General features: G+C 37.9%; 1 protein-coding gene across 1 annotated transcript in view; it reads left to right on the top strand.

Moving 5' to 3' along the window:
• Positions 1-23618, top strand: part of RABEP1 (rabaptin, RAB GTPase binding effector protein 1) — an 81085-nt gene that overhangs the window by 38948 nt on the left and 18519 nt on the right. The window contains exons 6-11 of the mRNA XM_006899807.1: positions 2674-2809; positions 6815-6993; positions 9685-9816; positions 13458-13925; positions 15294-15398; positions 18296-18412. Of these exons, the coding sequence (XP_006899869.1) occupies positions 2674-2809; positions 6815-6993; positions 9685-9816; positions 13458-13925; positions 15294-15398; positions 18296-18412 (1137 nt within the window). The remainder of the gene's footprint in view (positions 1-2673; positions 2810-6814; positions 6994-9684; positions 9817-13457; positions 13926-15293; positions 15399-18295; positions 18413-23618) is intronic.

Below are 23618 nucleotides of genomic sequence, written 5' to 3'. Positions count from 1 at the left end.
GTGGCCCACATCAGGTTCTCATGACTGATAGGACTGACAAGCCTCAGCTCCCAGCTGGAAACAAAGGAGGACACTTCAACAATTTAGATCCTCCCAGAAGAGCTGTGGGTGAGCATTAACATTACTGGTAATGTATTTGTTTTCTCCTGGACACAAGAGCGTACTGTTTGGTCCTAAAAGCCTTCTGAGGTCCCAACTCTTCTCACTATTTCTTAGTTGTTGGAATTGACAGAAAACCTTATAAGCAGCTCCTTACTTCACCTCTCCCTTGCATGTGGACTTTTGAGCTGTAAAACAACCCAGTGGTGGATGAAATTTGGTCCAGGACTTAAGAACAATAAATGACATAGTTGAGCCTCTACATCTTGTGGTTCCTAACCTTTATACTATAATAGACAGAGTGCTAGTCAATAAGCCTTTTTATTGTAAGAACTACCTTCCCTCTGTAACTTGATTTGTGTCACTGTTAGAACCTCTACTTGGAATATTATTGCTTTTAATTTTTGACTCATGTACTTTTAACTTGTTAGTTAAATTTGTGTCTTCTAGGCTGCAACAGTTCCATGATGCGTCTTCAAGGATATGAACATGTATGGCTAAGCACAATTGATAATAGTGCCTCTAAATTCCAAAATCAATCTCCACAATAGTCTACGTGTTTCCTATTGCCAAAGGGGCCCTTTAGAGTAGTGAGAGAAGATCTTCACCCTGAAACCTACAGCCTCCCTTTTCAGCAGGAAGTAGCTAAGAGAATATGCCATCCCCTTTTCCTTATGAATCAGGGTGAAGTCTCTCTCAGAGAGGAGTGATAGGGAATGGCAAAGGATACACTGACAAAGGAGATTAATCAGATCTGGCTTTGACAAGGACTGTGGCAATGGGACAATTAAAACAGACTTTCAAGGGGTAAAAAAAAAGAGGAACAAACAGGGGGGGGTAGAGCAAATAGTGCAACAATGAATGAATGGAAATCCAAATCTCTGTAAATGTTCATTAAAATTAATAAAATTTAATAAAAATTTTTAAAAAAAGGAAAATCCCAGAGCACTTAATTTTGCTCATATGAAACCTGTACTTGGACCAGGAGGCTGCTGTGGGAACAGAGCAGAAAACACTACATGGTTTACAATTAAGAAGGGAGTGCTCAAGGGTTGTATTCTGTCTCCATACCTATTCAGTCTGAATGCTGAGCAAATTATTCAAGAAGCTGGACTCTGTGAAGGGGAATGGAGCATCAGATTGGCGGGAAACTCATCAATAACCTGTGTTACGCAGATGACACATCCTTGCTTGCTGAAAATGAGGAAGACTTGAAGCACTTGTTATAAAAGATCAAGTAATTCCTTCTTCAATATGGATTGCATTTCATTGTCAAGAAAGCAAAGTTTCTTACCACTGGACTGAAAGGAAGCATGGTGGATGGAGAAGAAATTGAAACTATCAATAACTTCATCTTACTTGGATCTAGAACTAACACCCTTGGTACCAGCAGTCAGGAAATAAGGAGATGCAATATGCACTGAGGAAGTCTGCATTTAGAGACCTCTCCAAATTATTGAGAAGTAATGATAACAGTTTTAGGAGCTAAGGTGCATCTGATTGAGGCCATGTTCTTTCCAATCAGTTGTTATGTATCTGAGAGCTGGGCAGTAAATAGGGATGGCAGAAGAAGAATTGATTTCTTTGAGCTATAGTATTGGCTAAGAGTGCTGAACATCCCATGGATGGCCAAAAGAACAAACAACTATGTCTTGGAGAGAGTGTGCACCTGGAATGCTCCTTGGAGGCATGGATGATGAGGCTTCCCCTCATGTACTTTGGGCATGTTGCTAGGAGGGGGCTATTAGAGAGAGCCATGATGCTTGGAAGAGTGGAGGGTCAGCAAAAGAGAGGAAGACCCCCGGCAAGGTAGATTGACATGGTAACTCACTGGACTCTAGTGTATCAACAAGTGTGAAGATGGCACAGGATAGAACAGGGTTCAGATCTATTGTTCATAGGGCCACTCTCTTGACTTGACTGCACATAAAAACAGTGTATTTGAGAGGGCAGATTGAGTTTAATTCTGAGTGTAACTGTTTCAAATGTTTTGTTTTTATTTATTTATTTTTAATTTGGGATACCGTCTAATTGGATCCGATTGGCACAGGAGGAGTTTGCCCCTCCTTCAGTGAAGCATCTGGTGGATTCAGACCACACACCTTTAGAATTGCGGTGCAGCTTCTTGCTACTAGGCCACCAGAGCCCTCAGATATTATGACTGTATTTTTACTCTTCTGAATGTTCTAACTGATCATTGACAGAGACTAAGCATTTTTTTTAAAAGCAAGATAAAGTTTTTAAAACTTGCACTGGCCTGTGTGTGTTTATTACAATGACAGCATGTTTTTTCTAATCATGATTCTTTTAAATTTTTTATGAATATGTGTCTGTATTATTTAACTTTAATTATTTTCTCATTTTTCTAGTAAGTATATGTTTTGCTTACTTAAAATTAAGAAATTTTACATTTTATAAGTGTAAAGAGAACTGTAAATTTACCAAGGGCACAGCCAATAATTTTTTATTTATTAAAAATTTATTTATTTATTTATATTTATATTTTTTTAATTTATGTTTCTTATACATAAAATAGAAAGTATTGTAAATTTTTATTTACCATTTTGGTTTTAGGTCAAGGAACTGAATCATTATCTGGAAGCTGAGAAATCTTGCAGGACTGACTTAGAGATGTATGTGGCTGTACTGAACACTCAGAAATCTGTTCTACAGGAAGATGCTGAGAAACTGCGCAAAGAGTTGCATGAAGGTAAATTTATAAATAATCTCAGTCTGTAAGAGCACTTTGTAAGTAGAATTGATTAGTAACATTCACACATCTTAAAATACTATTGAATGAGTCAAATTTAAGCTTTATAGTTGTTTGATAGTTTCATGAAAAGCTAAAGTTGTGCATATTGCTAAACATAACTTGAATTGTTAATGGTTTTCTTCTAGGACCTCAGTAATAACTTCTCAAGGCATGAGCTCTGGTCAGAAAGATAGTGGGGCTGGACTTTGCTTAAACTGCTTTTGCCCTTCCTTGTTTTGATGACTGTGTCTAAGGAGGAGAAAATGGTCCATGGATTCACAGGACCTTAAGCATCTCTCTAAAAGGGACAGAGGGAGTAAGAATAGCACAGCCCCTCACTGCCCCAGAATAGAAAGCAGACAAAGAGCCCGTAGCCCAGCTCCATGGTGCTTCTAGAGCCACACCAACAGCAAGAGGTTCGTTGATTTGTTGTTGAATCACAGACTCACAGTTGTGGTACTAACAATGGAGTTTATTAGGAAAGTGAGTTGGGGAGGCAAAGAGTATCTCACAATAAAAATCCAGGCTTTAGCCCAGCAGTTCTAAGGCAAAATTCCTCAGTAAGTCCAGGCTCTGATTTCTGTAGTGACCAGGCCATGAATATTATAATATTGTGACTTGTTGCTGTTAGTGAAAATAAAGGTGTAACCTTCCTTATCTGAATATGTGAACTCCTTGAAATCTTACACTGTTGTAAGTTACACTGATAATCCATTTCAACATGCAGGATCAATTCTGTGGTGATAGAGATCTGCAGTGAATGCTTTCAAATACATAAAATATTGTGGAAAAATAGAGCTAGTACATCAGTAATTTAGGTTTTCATAGGAGTTAATTTTTCCCAAATGCAGGAAACTACAAATTCAGGAAAGCTGAAATTACAAGCATGCAGAAGAATTTCATAACCTTATGAAAGTAGTTCAAACTTTGAGTGGATCTTTGACCTTTAGGAAACAATTTTTAGTTATGCTATTGCAACAAAAAGATAACTTAGCAAACAACAAATGCTGGTAAGGTTGTGGAGAAACTAGAACTCTTATTCATTGTTGGTGGGAGTGTAAAATAGTGCAACCACTATGGAAGTCAGTATGGCGCTTTCTAAAAAAGTTGGAAACAGAAATACCATCTGACCCACCAGTTCCATTACTGGAAATGTACCCTAAAGAAACCAGAACTGCCATCCAAACAGATGTGTGCACACCCATGTTTATTGTTGCTTTGTTCACAATAGCAAAGAGTTGGAAACAACCCAAGTGCCCATCAACAATCAAGTGGATAGAGAAGCTGGGGTATATTCACACAATGGAATACTATGCAGCATTGAAAAACAACTCATGAAATATTATACAGAATGGGTGATCCTGGAGGACATTATTCGGAGTGAAATATCTCAGTCACAGAAAGACAAATACTGTATAATACCACTGTTGTAAAACAGGACTGACAGGGGGCTTGGGGAGAAACTAAGAAAAGGGGATAAATAAAATACATGGCATTGAAACAGATGGGAGGGAACTGTATAAAAAGAATATATGATTAAGTATTATTGGGATGACAAGAGTCCTGAATAAGAGCTGCATAGTAAAGTCAGGCGGGGAAGGGGTGGGGGGGGCTCAGGGGACACTGTATAACAATGAAAGAACTTTTTTCCAAAGAAAAAAGCAAATTGGGGGAGAGGGAAGGCAGGGAGAAAATGTGCAACAATGAGTGAATGGAAATCAAAGTTCTTTATAAACATACAATAAAATTAAAAAAGAAACATCAGAAACTTTGGGTAAGAAATAAAAAGAGCTAATTGTATCAGGGGCTGGAGGTAAAACTGTTAGGACCCTTAGGCATTTATTTTAATTCTAAAGTGTAGCTACCACTAAGAGATCCTCTTTTTGAAACAAAATCTCAACCATAGACTGTCTTCTGCATTCATTGAAATTATTTAGTAAATGGTAGGTTTTACTTTATCATTTAAGAGTTGTCTAAAACAAAAAAAAAATACCTTAGTGATACCCAGAAAAAAGAGAAACAATCTTTTTTTTAAAAAAACTATGTGTTTCAACTCTGTTGAAAGTCATTGAGGCTGCCAACCAGAATATACCTGAAAAAGTATCAAGAAGAAATTAAAATGAGGAAGAAGGATAGTTTCCATACTGAAACACAGCAAAAAAGAAATAAAAATAAGACTTAAAAATTAAACAGTAGTGTAATTTTTAGCTTAACTTTTGAAAGTTAGAAATGCAACTAGGTTGGTGAAATGGCTTATTATAGATAGTGCTTAGAAGTATGTTAGGATGCAGAAGTGTAATAAATGATGAGTGGTTAATTCTTTTATCCTAGGAACAGATAAGTCTTCTTAAAATAATTTATTCTTAAGTGTTTGAAAGGTGCCAGATAATAAAAAAATGACTGTAGTTTTCACAGCCTGTATTGTGGCTTAGAAAAGTCACAACTATTAAAAAATTGTCAGTATTACTAGGATACAGGGATCTGTGGGACAAATGTGAGACTGGAGAAGTCACTATGGTCTCAATTGTAGAGACAACTCTGCTAAAGAATTTGGACTTTCTCATGTGTCATATGGACAGCACAAAACTTCTGAAAATTTTCTTTGCTTAAGTAGCTGCTATATTGTATAATTCACATGACATAAAGTTCACGTTTTTAAAGTGTACAATTAATAGATTTTAGTTTACATAAGACGTTGTGTACCATCACCACTAATCTCATAACATTTGTCATTACCTTCTGAAGAAGCTCTATACCCATTAGAATATTACATATTTTCTTCTTCTCTAAACTAATCTACTTTATCGATTTTACCTATTGAGGACATTTTACATACATGGGATCATATAGCTTGTGTCTGGCTTCTTGTACTAATTTTAAACTGGAGAGTGGTAAAAGTTCATTTTCGCGTTTTAGAAGGATCAATTTGACAGCTCTATGGAGGATAAAATAGAGTGTAAGTCTGATTGTAGGAAGAACAAAAAAAGGACCACAGTTCTGGTTATCTAAATTATACGAACTGACTAAGGCAGAAGGCAGGGGATGGATGGGTGAAATTGCAAAGGAAGTAGTAGCATCAGTTGATCCATGCTGTCCTTGAATGTATTGGGTAAGGAAAGGTCAGAAGTACCATTTATGTCTTGGGTTTTTTTACTTAGGTGGCTGGGTACATTGGCTGAACAGATGATAACGGCCAATTTTTTAAGTAGCTTATGATTGAGCTGACAAATATTAACTATAAACATTTTGCAAAGATTCTTTGACTTCTCCTGAAAGTTTGAATCTAAATAAAGTCAATGATTGCTGCGTGATAGATTTTTCAGAATGTACTCAAGGCACTTAGGAGGGGCTATTGTGTCTTTGGTCTTTAGGGCAGTATTTCCTTGAACACTTCTGTGAGTGGCACTTTAGAAATGAGGGAAACATTGGAGAGGTTTAGTCAAACAGATTTTGAGAAATAATGTATATCATACCTCTACCTCTAGCATAGCACAGTGGATTGGTGCTTGACTGCTAATCTAAAGATCAGCAGTTCCAACCTACCAGCTGCTTCTCCAGAGATAGATGTGGCATATCTGAGGGGACAGTTCTACTCTGCAGCGTTACTGTGAGTTGAGATTGATTAGATGACAGGTTTGTTTTCTCTACCTCCAAGAGAATATAGGTATATAAAACCTTGCAGCATTTAAAAAAAAAGTATTCAACCCAGGATTTAGAAAATTTGCAGAGCACTGAAATCTTCATTTCACATTTTCCTTGGAGCATACTTTGGAAGACTCTGCTTTAGAGTAATGGTGTGAGGATAATTGCTGTGTACCTACAGATCGTCCTTTGGTGCCAGAGACAAACACCTAAGCAGATTTGATCATTGACCTTAATAGCCCTAAAATTGTTCACTGTTAAAGAAATTGCCTACCATTAAAATTCAGTGTTTTTGATTGGGGGGGGGGCATTTCTAAACAGTTTGCCACCTCTTGGAACAAGAACGACAACAGCACAACCAGTTAAAACACACGTGGCAGAAGGCCAATGACCAGTTTTTGGAATCTCAGCGTTTGCTGATGAGGGACATGCAGCGAATGGAAATTGTGCTAACTTCAGAACAGCTCCGACAAGTTGAAGAGATGAAGAAAAAAGATCAGGTGAATGACAGTTTTGTAAGACGTTCTTAATTCACTACTAGTGTCACCCCCCCCCCCACTGCCATGATTGCATGACTTTGTGATTAATTTAGTTGGAAAAAGTTGATATGCATCATTTAAAAAAACAAAAACACAATAGTGGAATTGAAGGGATTTTTTTTTCCATTTTAGAAACGGCCTTGTTTGGGGCAGAGGGTAAGGGGGCACTAATTTAGAAATTCTTTTCTGAGACTGCCTGTTTCTGAGAAACTTGTTCTCCACAGTACTATCCTCTTCAACTAGGATTCCTGAGTTGCTTAAATCTAGACCCAGTTATTTGGGGCATACATCTTATTCTGAAAGCCTTATCAGAAGGTGACAAGATGGGGATGGAGAGGCTGAGTAATATGAGAAGGCAGATTTCAAGAGTGCTGCATACTCAGTGTCCTCTTACTTCTTATCTTTTTTTGAAATTCTTTTTTTTTTGTTACATAATTAGTATGCAAATAGGTCTGGTTTTTTTTCTCTTCAAGTTTTAAATGTAGATGAAGTGAATATTCTTTTATATAGTTTGTATCATGCTATACGGAACCCTGGTGGCCAAGTAGTAAGAAGGTGTGCTGCAAGCCCAGAGACTTTGGGTTCAGTTGCACCAGTAAGTATTAAGGGAGCACTGGTGGCCTAGTAGCAAGAAGTTGCGCTGCAGGCTTCGAGGTGTGCAATTCAAATCCACCAACTGCTCTGCAGGACAAGGATGAGCAGTCTCCTTCCGTACAATTAACTGCCTCTGAAAACCTGATGGAAGGTCAGCTGTGGGTTGGTTCCGACTCTACAGTATACAGCATCAACATTAAATATTAATGCTGTTGTTTTTGTTTTTTTTAAAATTTTATTATTGTGTGTGTGTGTGTGTGTGTGTGTGTGTGTGTACACACCATCAAATTGGATCTGACTGGTACAGGAGGAGATTGCCCCTCCTCCAACAGAGCATCTGGTGGATTCGAACCGCTAAATATGAATACTTTTGTTTATTTTTCCCCATAAGTGTTGTTTTGAATATATTTTCACACAAAGTTGGTTAATTCTTATAACCTACATTTCTGTTCTTGAGGCTCAGTGTGTGTGGTCATGGTTAGTTGCCACTGAGTAACCTATAGCTCTTGAACAAGAAATCTGAACCTTACCCTTTACAGCTCCATCTTCCCAATCTCTGATTTACTTGAGTCCATTGTTACGTCCATCTTGTTGGGATTATCTCTCTTTCTCTGACCCTCTGCCTTCCCAGTATTAGGTATTTTTCCAAGGATTAACTCCTCCTAACATCGTACTCAAAGTATGTGAGACAAAAATCCACCACCCTTTCCTTTTAAGGAGAACCTTGGTTGCACCTCCTCCAAGACAGACCTGTTTGCTCTTTTGGCATTCCAAGGGCTATTTAGAGTCAGGAGTACAGAATTATTTTATAAATTGGGAAACCATCTAAGAGAACTAATGGCAGATCTGAGTTGAATATGTATGTGTATGTCTGATTCGACTGTAAACTCTTCCCAGGTACCTCATTTATCTTGTTTCTGCCCCTTCTCAGTCACATCGGGTTGCTCAGTATTCTCCCATGTGCTTGCTCTTCCATAATCTTTTTTTTTTTGTTGTTTTTACCAGTGCTACCTTTCTCTTTATAAAATCTCCTTGCCTATTTCCTCTCGCACACAATTCTTCCTTCTAATCTTTAAAGATCCCACTAAGCGTTATCTCCTTTAGGCCTCTTTTCTTAGCTTCCTCTGATGAATCATTGGGTTTTATTTTAATTTTCCCTGCCTTCTATAAAACTCATGTATATACTTTTTATTTCCATGTATACACTTTTATGGTGTTGTAATGGTGTATCTCTCCTCACTGGACTATTTAGGTAACTTTCTTTGAAGGAATTTAATTCATCTTGAGTGAATTACTACATCAACTTTTTTGTTATTCTGTACCATAGAGTTGGAACTGACCCATAACTGACCCTCTGGCAGGTCTTCAGAGGCAATTAATCACGCAGGATGAGATTACCTGTCCTCCTGTGGGGCAGCTGGTAGCCTCAAACCATGTGCTTTAGGGATTACAGAGCTCCCTGCATCAATTTAAGTCATTCCTTTTATATTTCATATACATTTGTCTATGTTTCTAATGGATATGTAACATCAGTAACTTTATTTTCTACAATAATCAGAAGGGATGGTCTATGTAAACTTTTTTCTTGGATTATTTGAAGAAAGATGGGATTTTGCTTTCTTTTCTTTAAACTTACTTTAAATAGTATACTTTTCTTAGAACTGCATACTTTTTGTACCAAGGTGCATCTTCTTCCTAGGGTTTTAAAATATTTTTATCATGACTAGAGAACCCTGCTGTTGTGTACCATCGAGTTGGGACCTATGCATTGACCCTCTAGAGGGTTTTCAGAGGTAATAAATTGCACGGGAGAATATTGCCCATCTTTCTCTCATGGAACAGCAGGTGGAGTCAAACTGTGTACCTTTGTATTGGCAGTGTGTTTCCTTACCACCAAGCCATCAGAGCTCCCTTAGATGTGATTATAAAATAAGCAAGTGTTCAACCCTCTTTTATCATAAAGTTCTGTTTTTTCTTATTTGTTTTGTGTTGCTGAGGACTGTATAACTCTTAAGTACAGAATACTTGAGTAATATGTTTTTTCCCAATAACTTTTAGGAGGAAGATGAACAACAAAGACTTAATAAGAGAAAGGATCATAAAAAAACAGATATTGAGGAAGAAGTAAAAATACCAGTAGTATGTGCTTTAACTCAGGAAGAACCTTCAACCCAGTTATCAAATGAAGAGGTATAGTGAAACTCTAACTAAAATTAATATATACAGGTGTCATTTTTTTTGTTACCTCCATAATCAGTAATACTTCTCATACTTCATAAGAGAAGTTCATAACTACTAGTTTAACATTAGATAAACAGTGTTTTCACATCTTGTTTTTAAGGCATTACATGTAGCATTTTGTGGTCTCTGTCACTGTCTCTAAAATAATACATTCTTTTTCAGTGGTTCCAAAATTAAGGCATTAAAAATGTTTTTTTAAATAACATCTGTAAAGTATTTCTTTATATGAAAAAAGTTAATAAATAAGCTTTTTAATAAAGATATTTTCTAAAATATTTAACTTCCTGTAGCATAAAAGGGAGTTCTGTTGGTCTACTGGCAAGAAGCTGTATTGCAATTCCAAAGGCATGCGGTTTGAATCCACCAGCTGCTCTGCAAGAGAAGGATGAACAATCTCCTTCTGTGTGATTACTGCCTCTGAAAACCCACTGGCAGGTGTAGCTGTGGATTAGTTCTGACTTCACAGTATGCAGCAACAACATGGCATATAAATTTATATTAACTAGTTTTTAGCTTTGAGTGTAGTGAGTAAAGTTTGGTAAATTGTGATGGAATAAGATAGAGCATTTTTAAGTATTGAGACAAGAGCCTCAGGTAAAAAGTATAGGTAGTATTCCTGTGATGTCACCATCTTTCATTCATGGGATAACAAGAGCCTATGAATCATGTTTCTTGTCTTCAGCTTATCTTAGCACAGGACCTTCTTAGCATTACTGTCCTATTTCTTTTTCTTGAGTACAGCCACAGGCCACTTCTCTACTTAAAATCTGCCTGCCATTTACGATTTACACAATTAAGCACCAATTCCTCACTTATAAATAGAAACGCAAGCTAAACTCATTGCTGCTGAGTCAGAACCCACTCCTACCCCAACCACCATTGGGCTTCTGAAGTGGTAAATTGCATGGAAGAGATTGCCCATCTTTTTCTGTCAGAGCTGCTGACAGAGAACTGCAGCCTTTGGGTTGGCAGCACAACTCCCTATGGACTGTGCCACCAGAGAGCTCTTCATAATAAGAACTCTGTTTTAGACATAAGCTGTCTTATGTTGCAGTCTCTACCTGCCTTGTTAATGGTTTTATTTGTTTCTGAATAAGGTGAATAAAGGTCCATTGCTTGGCATACAAAAGCCTTCATACTTGAACGACTCTTCCAGTTTTACCTTCCGTCCCCTCTTCACTTCAGCCATATGTTTACTGTCTGTCCTTATGTGCCTTGTTTATACTTGTTGAACCTGCTGTTTGGAATTTTTACTTCTTTCTCCCAGCCCCCTCCTTTCCTGGCCAGGTAAAGCAGTTTCAGTTATATTGGATAAAATCTTTTCTTCACTTTTAAAAATACCCTATTTTTGTTTAGTTTGCAGATTTCCTCTTGTTGTCTGCATCACATAGTGACCCTGTGTACAGCAGCTCTGAAGCCTGCCTTGTCCTGAGCCAGTTTCCCTGACTTGGACACACCTAATCCCATTGCCCCTGTTACTGTGTCAGTCCGTCTCATCTGGGGTCTTCCTATACTATGTTATCCCTCCACCCTTCCAAGTGTGATACCCTTCCCCAAGGAACAGTCCCTCTTGGCCCAAAGTGGTGAATTGCACAGAAAGAGATTTGTCCTTTTTTTTTTTAAATTCTTTAGCCAGTATATAATTTACTTTCTGTGTATGAATTGCTTCACTTGTTGTGGGTTTTTTTTAATCCTGTGAGACATTGAGAAGTATGATGTAGTTGTTTTTCCACATTCTTTGTTTTGGCTCAAACGTTGGGGACCACTTCCCCTGGTTCTGCCAATAGTTTCAATAGTTAGACTCCTAAGAGAATGTCTCCCTTTTTGAGTACAGCCAAGTATTATGTGATTTTTTTTTTTACATCATGCAATAATGCATCCAGGAATGTTCGAAAAACATCCTTGTGGTACTGTATCCAAGAATGTTTGAAAAGTACTATTTAAGCAGGAAAGTGGGAAAGGGAGAATTGTTGTGCCTTCAATGAAGTTTTTTCCTTCTTTTTTTATCCCATCTTAGCAGATTTCTAAGATATGTATAACATTATCTGACATTTAATGTTCTCTTTTTCACTTTCAGATATACTTGCAGTTTGAATGTTGATTATAGCTGTTAGGTGCTTGAGATTCATAATAACTTAGTTTAGCCTTCAGAAGTGGATTTTGAGTACTTTGGAGAGGGAGAGTTACTCTGATTTCCTGCTAGAGACATCTAAAACTTGTAGGACTGCATAATTTCCTGAATCTGGTGTTTACAAAAGTAATCGGTTTTCATTGTGGATATTTCATAGAGATGGAATCATACAGTATGCAACTTTTTTTTTATCTTTTACTTTGTTCTACATTTAATGTGTTAAGTACCCCTTACCTGAAACTTGATTTTCAGAATACCACCTTCTGCTTATTTTCTGTGTGCTACTCTCGTTACTCCTGCTTGTCCCATAAATGTTGTTTCTTGGGATACTACCCTTGACCCTCTTCTCATTCACTATTTTTTTGTTGATTTTTCTATAGTGTGTTTCATGTATATTTATTATGTTTCACACATTCCACTATTCATATTGTGTTTCATGCTATCATTCGCATACATTGTGTTTTATAAAATTAACCACCAAGGGGAGCTCTGGTGGCCTAGTGGCAAGGAGCTGCAACTACAATCCCAGAGGCGCACGGTTCAAATCCACCAGATGCTCTGCCGGGAAAGGAGGGACAATCTCCTCCTGTACCAGTCAGATCTGATTTGATGGTACGCTCACACAAAAATTAAAAAAAAATAAAATTAACCACTATTGATCCATGCCCACCAGTGCCCCACCTTTTCAGGACCCAACTGAATCTTTTTTAATTCCTTCAACCCCCTCATTCTGCCCACATAGCTCTGTGACCTCAAGATTTCCTTACCTGACCCTCAGCTGTCCTTCTTCCTCCCCGTCCCCCTTTGGACTTTTGTATATATCTATTTTTACTTCTATTTTTACAAAACTTGTCTTATGCTGTAATGGTCTTTGTCCTTATGAGACTGGGTTAGTTCACTCAGCATCATGCTCTCCCCATCTCCCACATTATATAGCTTTTTATTCACTGCTTTGGCTTTTGTTTTAGTTAATGTCATATGATAGTTATTTTCTAGAATCTGTATAAAGACTTTCATATCCTTTTATCTGGTGGATATCTCCACTTCAATGTAAAACAAACACCTCAAATTAAGCATTTCTTGACACTAAATTTCCAGAGATCTTCCTTAATTTTTCAAGTCTTGGCTAAATTTCTCTCCCTGTGTGCTCTGAACAGTTATTACATAGCTATAGTCTAATTTTACTACTTAATATATTATATTACTCTGCTTACTTTTTCTTTTCATGAAACTTTAAGTAGTTTGAGGTCAGAGATTATATCCTACAGTTATCTTCAGTTGCCTGGCTTAGTGCCCGTAAGGAAGACACTCAGTAAATGTTTAATGAATGCATGAAGGTAGCACATTAATGATTGTTGTGTCTAATAAGTGACAAAATACATTTAATGTATGATAAATTTTTCTGTTTAGAAATACAGAGAATTGATTAACTCAGCAATATATGTTTTCCCCATTTCAGGAACATTTAGACAGTACTCATGGTTCAGTCCACTCCTTAGATGCAGACTTACTATTGCCGTCTGGAGACTCATTCAGTAAATCAGACAATGACATGTTTAAAGATGGACTTAGGAGAGCACAGTCTACAGACAGCTTGGGGACCTCGGGCTCATTGCAATCCAAAGCTTTAGGCTATAACTACAAAGCAAAATCTGCCGGGAACCTAGACGAATCCGATTTTGGACCATTGGTAGGAGCGGATTCCGTGTCTGAGAACTTTGATACTGCTTCCCTTGGATCTCTACAAATGCCAAGTGGGTTTATGTTAACCAAAGATCAGGAAAGAGCGATCAAAGCGATGACACCAGAACAAGAAGAGACAGCCTCGCTCCTCTCCAGTGTCACCCAGGGTACAGAAAATGCTTACGTGTCTCCCAGCGGTTACCGTTTGGTCAGTGAGACGGAATGGAATCTCCTGCAGAAAGAGGTCAGTTAGCCCTCTGACTTTTTCCTCTTGCTCCTCTGACAGGATTTGGATCACTCTTGAATCATTCAGTAGATAGTCCCAAGTTTCAAGGAAAATAATGGCATTGCCAATAAGTGGATGTGTTTGCCTGGATCATTTAACCTTTGTCATAGTCTGCTTTTCTCATTTCAAGTGATTATGACAGAGAGGGAACTGCCTAGAAATTGCTTTGAGTGTTAACTTTTTCAACTCAAGTCATAACTCTTAAAGTTCAGTAACACAGATAACCCTTTTTTAAAAAGCACTCATTGGACCTTTTTGTTAGTGACCCACTGAGACGTCAAGAAAGGGCAGAAATAAATAAAAGCACTACTTTTGGGTGTTGTTTTGTTTCAGTTGGTGATAAGACAAAATATAAAAATGAATAACGCTGCTGAGTTAGAATAGTCTTGATTTAATTTACTTTCTGTTTCTCTGTAATATGAATGTATTTATAGTCTTTCATCAGACTCTAGATTTAAAGTGCAGATGTCCTGTCAGCTGTTGATAAAAAGAATGCATTTAAAGAGATTATGCAGACATGAGAAAGAAAGGAAGGCAGTCTTTAATTTTCTTCCTCAGAAGTATTTGCAAATTCAGAAATAAGATTAGGAAATACAGATTTAAATGACTATTTACATACTGCTTTATGAATTATAGACCCTATTTGCACATACTTCATCACTTCATGCTTCATGGTAACAGTGATGTAGTCAGGACATGATTGGCCCCATTTACAAAAGAAGAAATGTGTTCAGAATGGCCAAGTGAGTTGCACATGTTTCCCCCTTGGCTTAGTAGCACAAGGGTTAGAATTCTGGGTTAGAATCCAGGTTTTTCAGCTATCTAGTGCTTTCTTTTACTCAGAGTTACTTTTCTTTAAAGAAGCTTTTGCTCAAAAAGTGGAATAGTTTATTAAATCTGAAACGGTTTTTTGTCTCATGCAAAAAATATGTGAGAAAGTGTTATATAGTAATCTAATATCTGTTTTGAAATTAGAACTGGAGAAATGGTAACTTGACACAGTAATGTCTTTCTTGGCTTTGTCATATTGATTTAAATTGTGAGCACCTTGGTATGGTTCCTGGGCTTGCTTTCTGCTTTTCTCTTAATATGCCATGTTTAGTATCTCTTAGAGATAAAGTTGGGTTCTTTGCTTTCCTATATTAGATATTGTAAATTTTTAGACTCTGAGCCTGTATTGTAATTTCTTATCCTAAGACCCTGAAGAAATTGTTTACTTTTGTTCTGCCTTAAGTAACATAGATAAGGCCATTCATGTGTAACTCAACTATGTGATACAAACTTACTTTGTTCTGCCTGATAAAAAGTAACTTTGGTGTTTTTCAGGTACATAATGCTGGAAACAAACTTGGTAGACGTTGTGATATGTGTTCCAATTATGAGAAACAGTTACAAGGAATTCAGATTCAGGAGGCTGAAACAAGAGACCAGGTGAGTATCCTTTGGATATGCCAGATTGATGAGTTGTGACTTTCACCAGAGGTACATAAGTAATTTTCCCCCATTTGCTGTATGAAGCATATCCTTGTTCAGTTATGAGCTGATCTGGTACATGCAGTGGCAGTTATATTTACACTGAGTGCTTACTGTAAAATCTGCTTTTGTGTGTCTGCTTTATTAGTGCCTTAATGTGGATTCTTCAGCAAAGCCAGTGAATGAATATACATAGAGGTAGATAGAGAGAGAGAGAGAGGCTGTCAAGTTCCAGGTCTGTGGCATGTAGCTATAGAAGCCAATAAATCCAAGGTTGCCAGACTACTGGGTCAAATCTAAAGGACCAAAATGATTTTGAGACAGATGCAGAATCAAGATTGAAAAAAAAGCTGGCATCCATATCCACTAGACTTTATATATACAGGGTGCAGACGACTCCACCAGTGAAACTCCCTCTTTTCCTATTTGTTGTTCATAGTAAATCCCATTAAAAGAATGATACACTTGTATCAGGCCTCATCAAAGAATTGACTAGATCACAGCTGCCACACTAAAAAATCATAGCAGCCAGTTGATGTACAATCTTAATATGACAGTTAACTTGGATAATAATAAAGCCAAATTGTAGCTATCTTCCAATGAGTTTCATACACTGTAAATTGCACTATTTTCCTCTCCCGTGCAAACTGCCTGTTTTCTTCCCATGGAGCTGTTGGTGGACTTGAACAGCCACAGAGGCACTGCCTTTGGGTTAGCAGTGCAGCTTCCCATGGACTGTGCCATCACAGCTTCTATACTTAGCTGTTTGTGGGAGAAAGATGGACAGTCTCCTCCAGTGTGACTCATGCCTCTGAAAACTCATGCCTGCTGGAGGTTTGATTACAACTTGATCATATATAACAACATCAGCTTAGCTATTAACATAATGACTTCCAGCAGACATAGTTTGGTACATTGGGGCCTGGACAGCTTCCCTCCCTTGCTTCTCCCTTTTCTCAGAGCCTAAAACTGGTACTATTATGAGCTTGGGCTCATAGAAAATATTTTAAGATAAGGAATTGTTGTTGTTGTTGTTATGTGCCGTCGAGTCGCCTGCGACTCATAGCAACCCTATGTACAACAGCCCTAAACTCCGCTTTGTCCTGTGCCAATCGCACTGTCTCTGACACTCCCATCCCAATTATCCCAGTCACTGAATCAATCCACCTCATAGAGGGCCTTCCTCTCCTAGAGAAATAAAATATTGACGCTTGCCTCTAATGGAGTAAAAGCTTAATTGAAAGTTATATTAGTTTGGTTTTGGAATAGATATTGCTTAATTGCTATTTGTCATAAATGTTAATTCATTAACATTTATTTAAGCTTTGATAGAGTTGGTATAAGAGTGGGGAGCTCTGGTAGCAGTTTATAGGAGTTGCATTGCTACCCAAATACTCTCTCTTTTTGGTGGTTTGAATCCACCAGTCCTCAAGAGAAAGATGGATGCACACCCATGTTTATCGTGGCTTTGTTCACAATAGCAAGGAGTTGGAAACAATCTTAAGTGCCCATCAACAAACGAATGGATATAGAAGCTGTGGTATATACAGTGGAATACTATGCTGCATTGAAAAATAAGGATCTCATGTAGTATTTTTCAAAATGGGTGACCCTGCAGGACATTATGCAGAGTGAAGTATCTTGGTCACAAAAGGACAAATATAGCGTGGTGCCACTGTTGTAAAACAGGACTGACCTCGGGGTTGGGGAGAGACTGAGAAAGATGGGTTCAGAAATGTATACTGCATTGAAACAGATGAGGGAGAAAACTGTTTAAAAGGGATATGTGATTAGGTATTTTTGTCATGACAGGAGTCCAGAGCGAAGGCTGCACAGTCGAGTGGACCTTGGGGGGGAAAGGATTGAAAGAATTTTTTTTTTACTTTTCCAAGAGGGTAGTATACTAGGGGGGAGGGTTGGAAAGGGAGAAAAGTGTAACAATGACTGAATGAATGAATGAATGAATGGAAATCCAAAGTCTCTGTAAATTTTCATTCACATTAATAATAAATTTTTTTAAAAAAAGAGAGAGAAAGATGGATAGTCTCCTCCCATGCAATTTACAGCCTCCAAAATTCTGCTTCAGGGTCAGTTATGATTCCGGGTTCAGTTCTGACTCCGCAGCAATGACTCCAATTTTTTTTTAAATAATAGTTGTTGTTAGGTGCTGTTGAGTCGAGAACCACTCATAGCAAAATTATGTACAACAGATCTGAACCCTCTCCTCACAATTTCTAACACACTCAAGGCTTAAGAAACTAGGTATGAAGAAAATGAAAAAGAAAAAAATGTCTTTCCTTGTTATAAAGATAATTATTCTCTTTGTTTCAAGAAAAGTGAAGATATCTAAAGGAACAAAGTTACAGAGGAACATTATGTGTTATAGGAACTGGGGGTTGTTCATATGACTGTGTATAGGAGGTGTGAGTTACAAAACAGTGGAAGAGGACACTGCACAGAAAGTCTATGCTGCGATCTGAGGAAGGAATAATGATGGAAAAGATTTACATATTATACTGGATATTTGGGGATTATAAGTATTATAATACATGATTTGTATTTTGAGAAAATTTTATTTTGTTAATATGGATTGTAGATGGAAAATTAGTATCACAGTGCCCAAATTTAGAGAACCCCAAAAGGAGAAGCAGATATTTTCAGATGAAATACTGTATGGAGAAAAAAACTTGTTTTTTTATAAAGCAGAAAACAGTAATCCCATGAGACTGTTCATCTCATTTCTTTATGAACTGACAAATCTAGAGTATTAATTAGAATAAAAAGGATAGGTTCTTAAAAAATTTTGCATTTGTAATTCATAGAATTGCAATTCTTTGAATTTAATTTTTTTATAGGTGAAAAAACTACAGGTGATGTTAAGACAAGCTAATGATCAGTTAGAGAAAACAATGAAAGATAAACAGGAGCTGGAAGACTTCATAAAGCAGAGCACTGAAGAGTCAAGTCATCAAGTAAGTGAAAGTCTTTAGAATGTAGACCACGATGACTAGATCATGATATTTCTTTATTGCCTGAAAGATCTGATTGTTAGTATTTCCCTGACTGAGATTAACAGATCTCATATTGTTCATTCTCTGTTAATTTATTTTAAATACTTGATTTTGAATTAACTAGAGATCTCTGGTGGCCTAGTGGATAGGAAGTTGTGCTGCCAACCCATAGATGGGCAGTTCAGTTCTAGAATCTTGTTCTGAGGGAGAAAGATGGGCAGTCTGCTCCCGTGTCATTTACAGCCTCTGAACACACACTGGAGACTTAGCTGTGAGTCAGTCCTACTCAGTGGCTGTAAAGAGAGAGAATGAGCTCGGGCGCCATGGTTGTTGAGGCTTTGTGCTGCTAATTCAAAGTAGAAGCTCTTTGGCAGTTTGGATCTTCCAGCTGCTTCTTGGGAGAAAGATGAGCAGTCTCCTCCCTGATTATTTGCCACCTCAGAAAACCTGCTGAAGGATCGTTCATGAGTCAGCTCTAATTTAGCACCAATAAGTTTTAAATGATTAATGAACATCAGAAGGCTCCGATTCCCCTTTCTCATTTCACTTCTACTAAGTTTTACTACTGCATAAGAACCTTGCTGATAGTTATTATTTTAATTTTTAAAAGTATAATGTATAGTGAAAAAGAAACACAAAAATATGCCAGAAATATCACTTGTGGCTACCACATGAAGATTTAATAATACATTAGCCACTACCCATGAAAGCCACATTCTTTTCCTCTATTCCTCCTTGTTGGAGGTAAGCAAAGACCTGTTTTTAACACTATTACATTGATTTTTGTCTGTGTATTAATTTGGAAAAAAATCAGCTCATAATCTGTTTGTATCTGTCTTTATTCACAACTGTTTGTGGAATTCAGTGAGGACACTTGTTCATTTTTATTGTTGTACTGATGCTTGTACCGGTATATGGCTATACCACAATTTGTCCATCTTATGTTGATGGTGGTTTGTGGTATTTCCTATTCTTGTCTATTTTGAATAATACTACTTTGAACACTTCTGAGCAGGGCTTGATGCACTTTTATCTGTTGGTGTGTACTTCAGAGAGAAATGAATACTCGTGTTAAAAGGAATGTGTGTATTCAACAGTTGTTGTTATTATGTGCCGTCGAGTTGCTTGTGACTCATAGCAACCTTATGTACAACAGCCCTAAACTGTGCTCTGTCCTGTGCCAATCACAAAGTCTCCGATACCCCATCCCGATTACCCCAGTCACTGAATCAATCCACCTCATAGGGGGTCTTCTCCTTCTGCTCTTTCCCTCCACCCTCCCAAGCATGATGTCCCTGTCCAAGGACCTGTCCCTCCTTGCAACATGTCCACAGTATGTTAGACGGAGGCTTAGAATCCTTGCCTCCAAGGAGCAGCCCGATTTGACCCTTTCCAAGATGAATATGTTTGTTTTCCTAGCAGTCCATGGTACCCTCAATACTCTTCTCAGCACCACAGCTCAAAGGCATCAATTCTCCTTCTATCCTCCTTAGTCATTGTCCAACTCTCTGATGCATCACAAGTGATAGCAAAGACCATGGCCTGTATCAGACGCACCTTAATCTCCAGAGAGAAACCATTGCTCTTCAGTACTTTGGAGAGGTCCCTAACAGCAGACCTTCCTAATACGTCTTCTAATTTCCTGGCTGCTGGTGCCGAGAGTGTTGACTGTGGAGCCAAGCAAACTGAAGCTGTGAAAAATCTCAGTCTCATCACCATCCATCCTGATGCTGCCAATTGGTCCATTGGTGAGAATCTTTGTCTTCTTGACATTGAGCCTCAATCCATATTGGAGGCTGCAGTCCTTGACCCTCTGTAGCAAGCGCTTCAGGTCTTCCTCAGTCAAAAAACAGGCTTGTGTCATCTGCATAGTGCAGATTGTTGATAGAACTTCCACCAATCCTGATGCCACATTTCTCCTCATAGAGCCCAGCCTCTCAAGATAATCTGTTCTGCATACAGGTTGAAAAGGTATGGAGACAGGACACAACAGTAGTAGGTAATAATGCCAAACAGTTTTCTTAAATATTTGTACCAGCATTATTAGAGAAGAATTCCTGTGGATTCACAACTGCTGTCAAACTTCCTTTTGTCAGTCATGATAATAATGTCATTTTGTTGTTATGTGCCATAGAGTTGGAACTGACTCTTAATTGACCCTCCAGCAGGTTGTCAAAGACAGTAATCCAGGACAGTTTTTTACAGGAGAAGTTTTCAGAGACAGTAACACAGGAGAAGCTTGCCCTTATTTCTCCTGTGGAGCAGCTAGTGGATTCTGCTGCATGTCTTTGGGTTGTCACTGCAACTCCTTACCATAAAACTACCAGAATTAATTATAGCCAATCTAAAAAATTGGATTGGATGTGTGATGTAATGATATTTAATTGTGATTAGTTTGTTTGCTCTGACTGCTGTTGAGATCAGTGTTTCTTTTTCATGTTTACTTACCATTAAGAGGTGGGGGGGATGTTTCCTGCTCAAGTCATAAGGTTTGTTTTAATATTTTGGTATCTGGTTTTAGGGTGTGTGAGAGAGCGAGAGAAAAAAAAATTGTATTTAGAATTAGCCAGCTGGACTCAATTTAGATGATCCCAATTTTGTTGGCAACATCCAAAGCATCATAGTCAGGAGCAAGCCGAACATAGGCCTTCTTCTCTCCACCAGGCCTTAATCTTAATCAAAGTGTTGACCTTAGCCACATCAATGTCATAGAGCTTCTTTACAGCTTATTTTATTTGGTGCTTGTTGGCCTTGACATCCACAGGGAACACAAGTGTGTTGTCATCTTCTGTCTTCTTCATAGCTGACTCAGTGGTCACGGGAAATTTGATGGTGGCATAGTGTTCAAGCTCTTCCGTGGGTATTTGGGCTACCTTTGGAGAGTCTCAGAATCTTAGGCCACCAGAAGGTGGGTGATGTGCGGATCTTTTTTTTATTTGCTGTGGATGCCCTTCAGGACTGCCTCCTTGGCCCTTAATGCCTTTGTTTTGGCTTCGGTTCGAGGAGTTTCAGGGGCTTCTTTCTTCACTTTTGGCACCATCTTCATAGAAAAGGCTATTTTTGTTTTTCTTATTGAATTGTTAGTCTTTGTTGGTTGATGCATAGTGCACCATTTACTATTTCTTGTAGGGTTAATGTAGTTTTCAAAAGCATCTTTATTTTGTTTATTTGGAAATATCCTAATATTGTCTTCAGTAGAGGGACAATTTTGCTGGGTATAGAGTTTTTGATTGATAGCTTTTCCCTTTTACAATTTTTTGTGTATCATCTCATTGCCTTGTGGTCTGCATGGTTTTTGCTGAGAAATTTAATATTAATGATTCTTCTTTATCAGTAACTTTTTATTCTCCTTTTAGAATTCAACTTCTAGTATTCAGGATTTTTTTTTTTTAATTTTTAAAAAAATGATAATGATTTGTCATGGTGTTTTTCTTTTGGCGTTTGTTCTGGAGTTCACTCAGCTTCTTGAATGTGTATTTTCTCTTTTCTCATAATACTTGGGAAGATTTCTTCCAGTACCTCTTAAATAGTTTTCTCACTAGGGTTGTTTTTGGTTGGTTAGCTGTTTTATTCTTTTATCTCGTTCTATTTTTTCCTAATCCAAAGAAAGGTGATCTGACAGAGTGCAGAAATCATCGAACAGTATCATTAATATAGTGCTCAGGCCTTTTGTTCATAGGGTCACTATGACTTGTCTGTGACTCAACGGCACCTAACAACAACACAACATCGTTAATATGACATGCAAGCAAAATTCTGAAGATTATCCAAAAACAACTGGAACAGCACATCAAAAGAGAACTGCCAGAAATGCAGGCTGAGTTTAGAAGAGGCCAGGGTTCTAGGGATATTGTAGCTAATGTTAGATGGACCTTGGCTGAAAGTAGGGAGTACCAGAGGAATGTCTTACTGTTTTTCATTGACTATGTAAAAGCATTTGACTGGGTGGACCACAAAAAACTGTGGCTAACTCAGAGAAGAATGGGAATCCAGAACACTTGCTCATGCTTATGTGAAGCCTATATGTGAAGGCTTTTGTCATAACAGAGCAAGGAAACACTGCATGGTTCAGAATTGGAAAGGATATACTCCAGGGATGTGTCCTATCTCCATACCTTTTCAATCTATATGCAGAACAGATTATCTGGGGGTCTGGGCTCTACAAGGAGAAATGTGGCATCAGGATTGGAGGAAGACTCATCAACAACCTACATTATGCAGATGACACAACCCTGCTTGCTGAAACTGAGGAAGACCTGAAGTGCTTGTAGCAGAAGTTTAAGGACTGTAGCCTTCAATATAGATTGAAGCTCAACATCAAGAAAACAAAGATTCTCACTGCTGAGCTGATTGGCAATATCATGATAGATGGTGAAGAGATTGACATTGTTAACAGCTTTAGTTTGCTTAGCTCCATAGTCAACATTCTTGGTACCAGCAGCCAGAAAATTAAAAGACATATTGCATTGGGAAAGTTTGCTGTCAGAGACCTCTTCATAGTATTAAAGAGCAATGGTGTCAGTCTGGAGACTAAGGTGTACCTGATCCAGGCCATAGTCTTTGCATTTACTTGCATCAGAAAGCTGGACAATGACTAGGGATGATAGAACGTGAACTGATAGCACATAAGCAACAACAGTGAAAAGGTACATTGTACAACAGTGAAATAATCTTTTAAAAGAGAAAAGTGAACTGCGTGAGGGTTAGGGAGGAAAATGTGCAACAACTAAAGAATGGAAATCCAAGTTTTCTGTAAACTTTTGTTACCAATAAAAAAAATAAAAAGAAATTTGATACCTTTGTGCTTTGGTGCTTGAGAAGAGTATTGAATATATCATGGGCTGCTAGGAGAACAAACAGGTTTGTCCTAGAGAGGGTGAGACCAGGCTACTCCTTAGAAGCAAGGATTCTGAAGCTTCATCTGACATACTTTGGGCATGTTGCAAGGAGGGACCAGTCATTGGAGAGGGACGTCATGTTTGGGAGCATGGAGGGACAGTGCAGGAGAGAGAGACCCTCCATGAGATGGATTGATTTTGTGACTGGGGTAATGGGAGTGGTGTGTCAGAGACAGTAAGTCCAGTTTATCTACATTTTTTCTTTCCTTGCTCTTGTGATCAGATAAAAAGTATACAATTTTCTAGATTTTAATTTGTGGAAAAATTTA

The sequence above is a fragment of the Elephantulus edwardii genome, unplaced genomic scaffold (assembly GCF_000299155.1).
Source record: "Elephantulus edwardii isolate Elephantulus edwardi_28Jun2011 unplaced genomic scaffold, EleEdw1.0 scaffold00267, whole genome shotgun sequence".
NCBI classification, from domain to species: Eukaryota; Metazoa; Chordata; class Mammalia; order Macroscelidea; family Macroscelididae; genus Elephantulus; species Elephantulus edwardii.
Note: the sequence above shows the minus strand (reverse complement) of the source record. Positions and strands in the feature narration are given on the sequence as shown.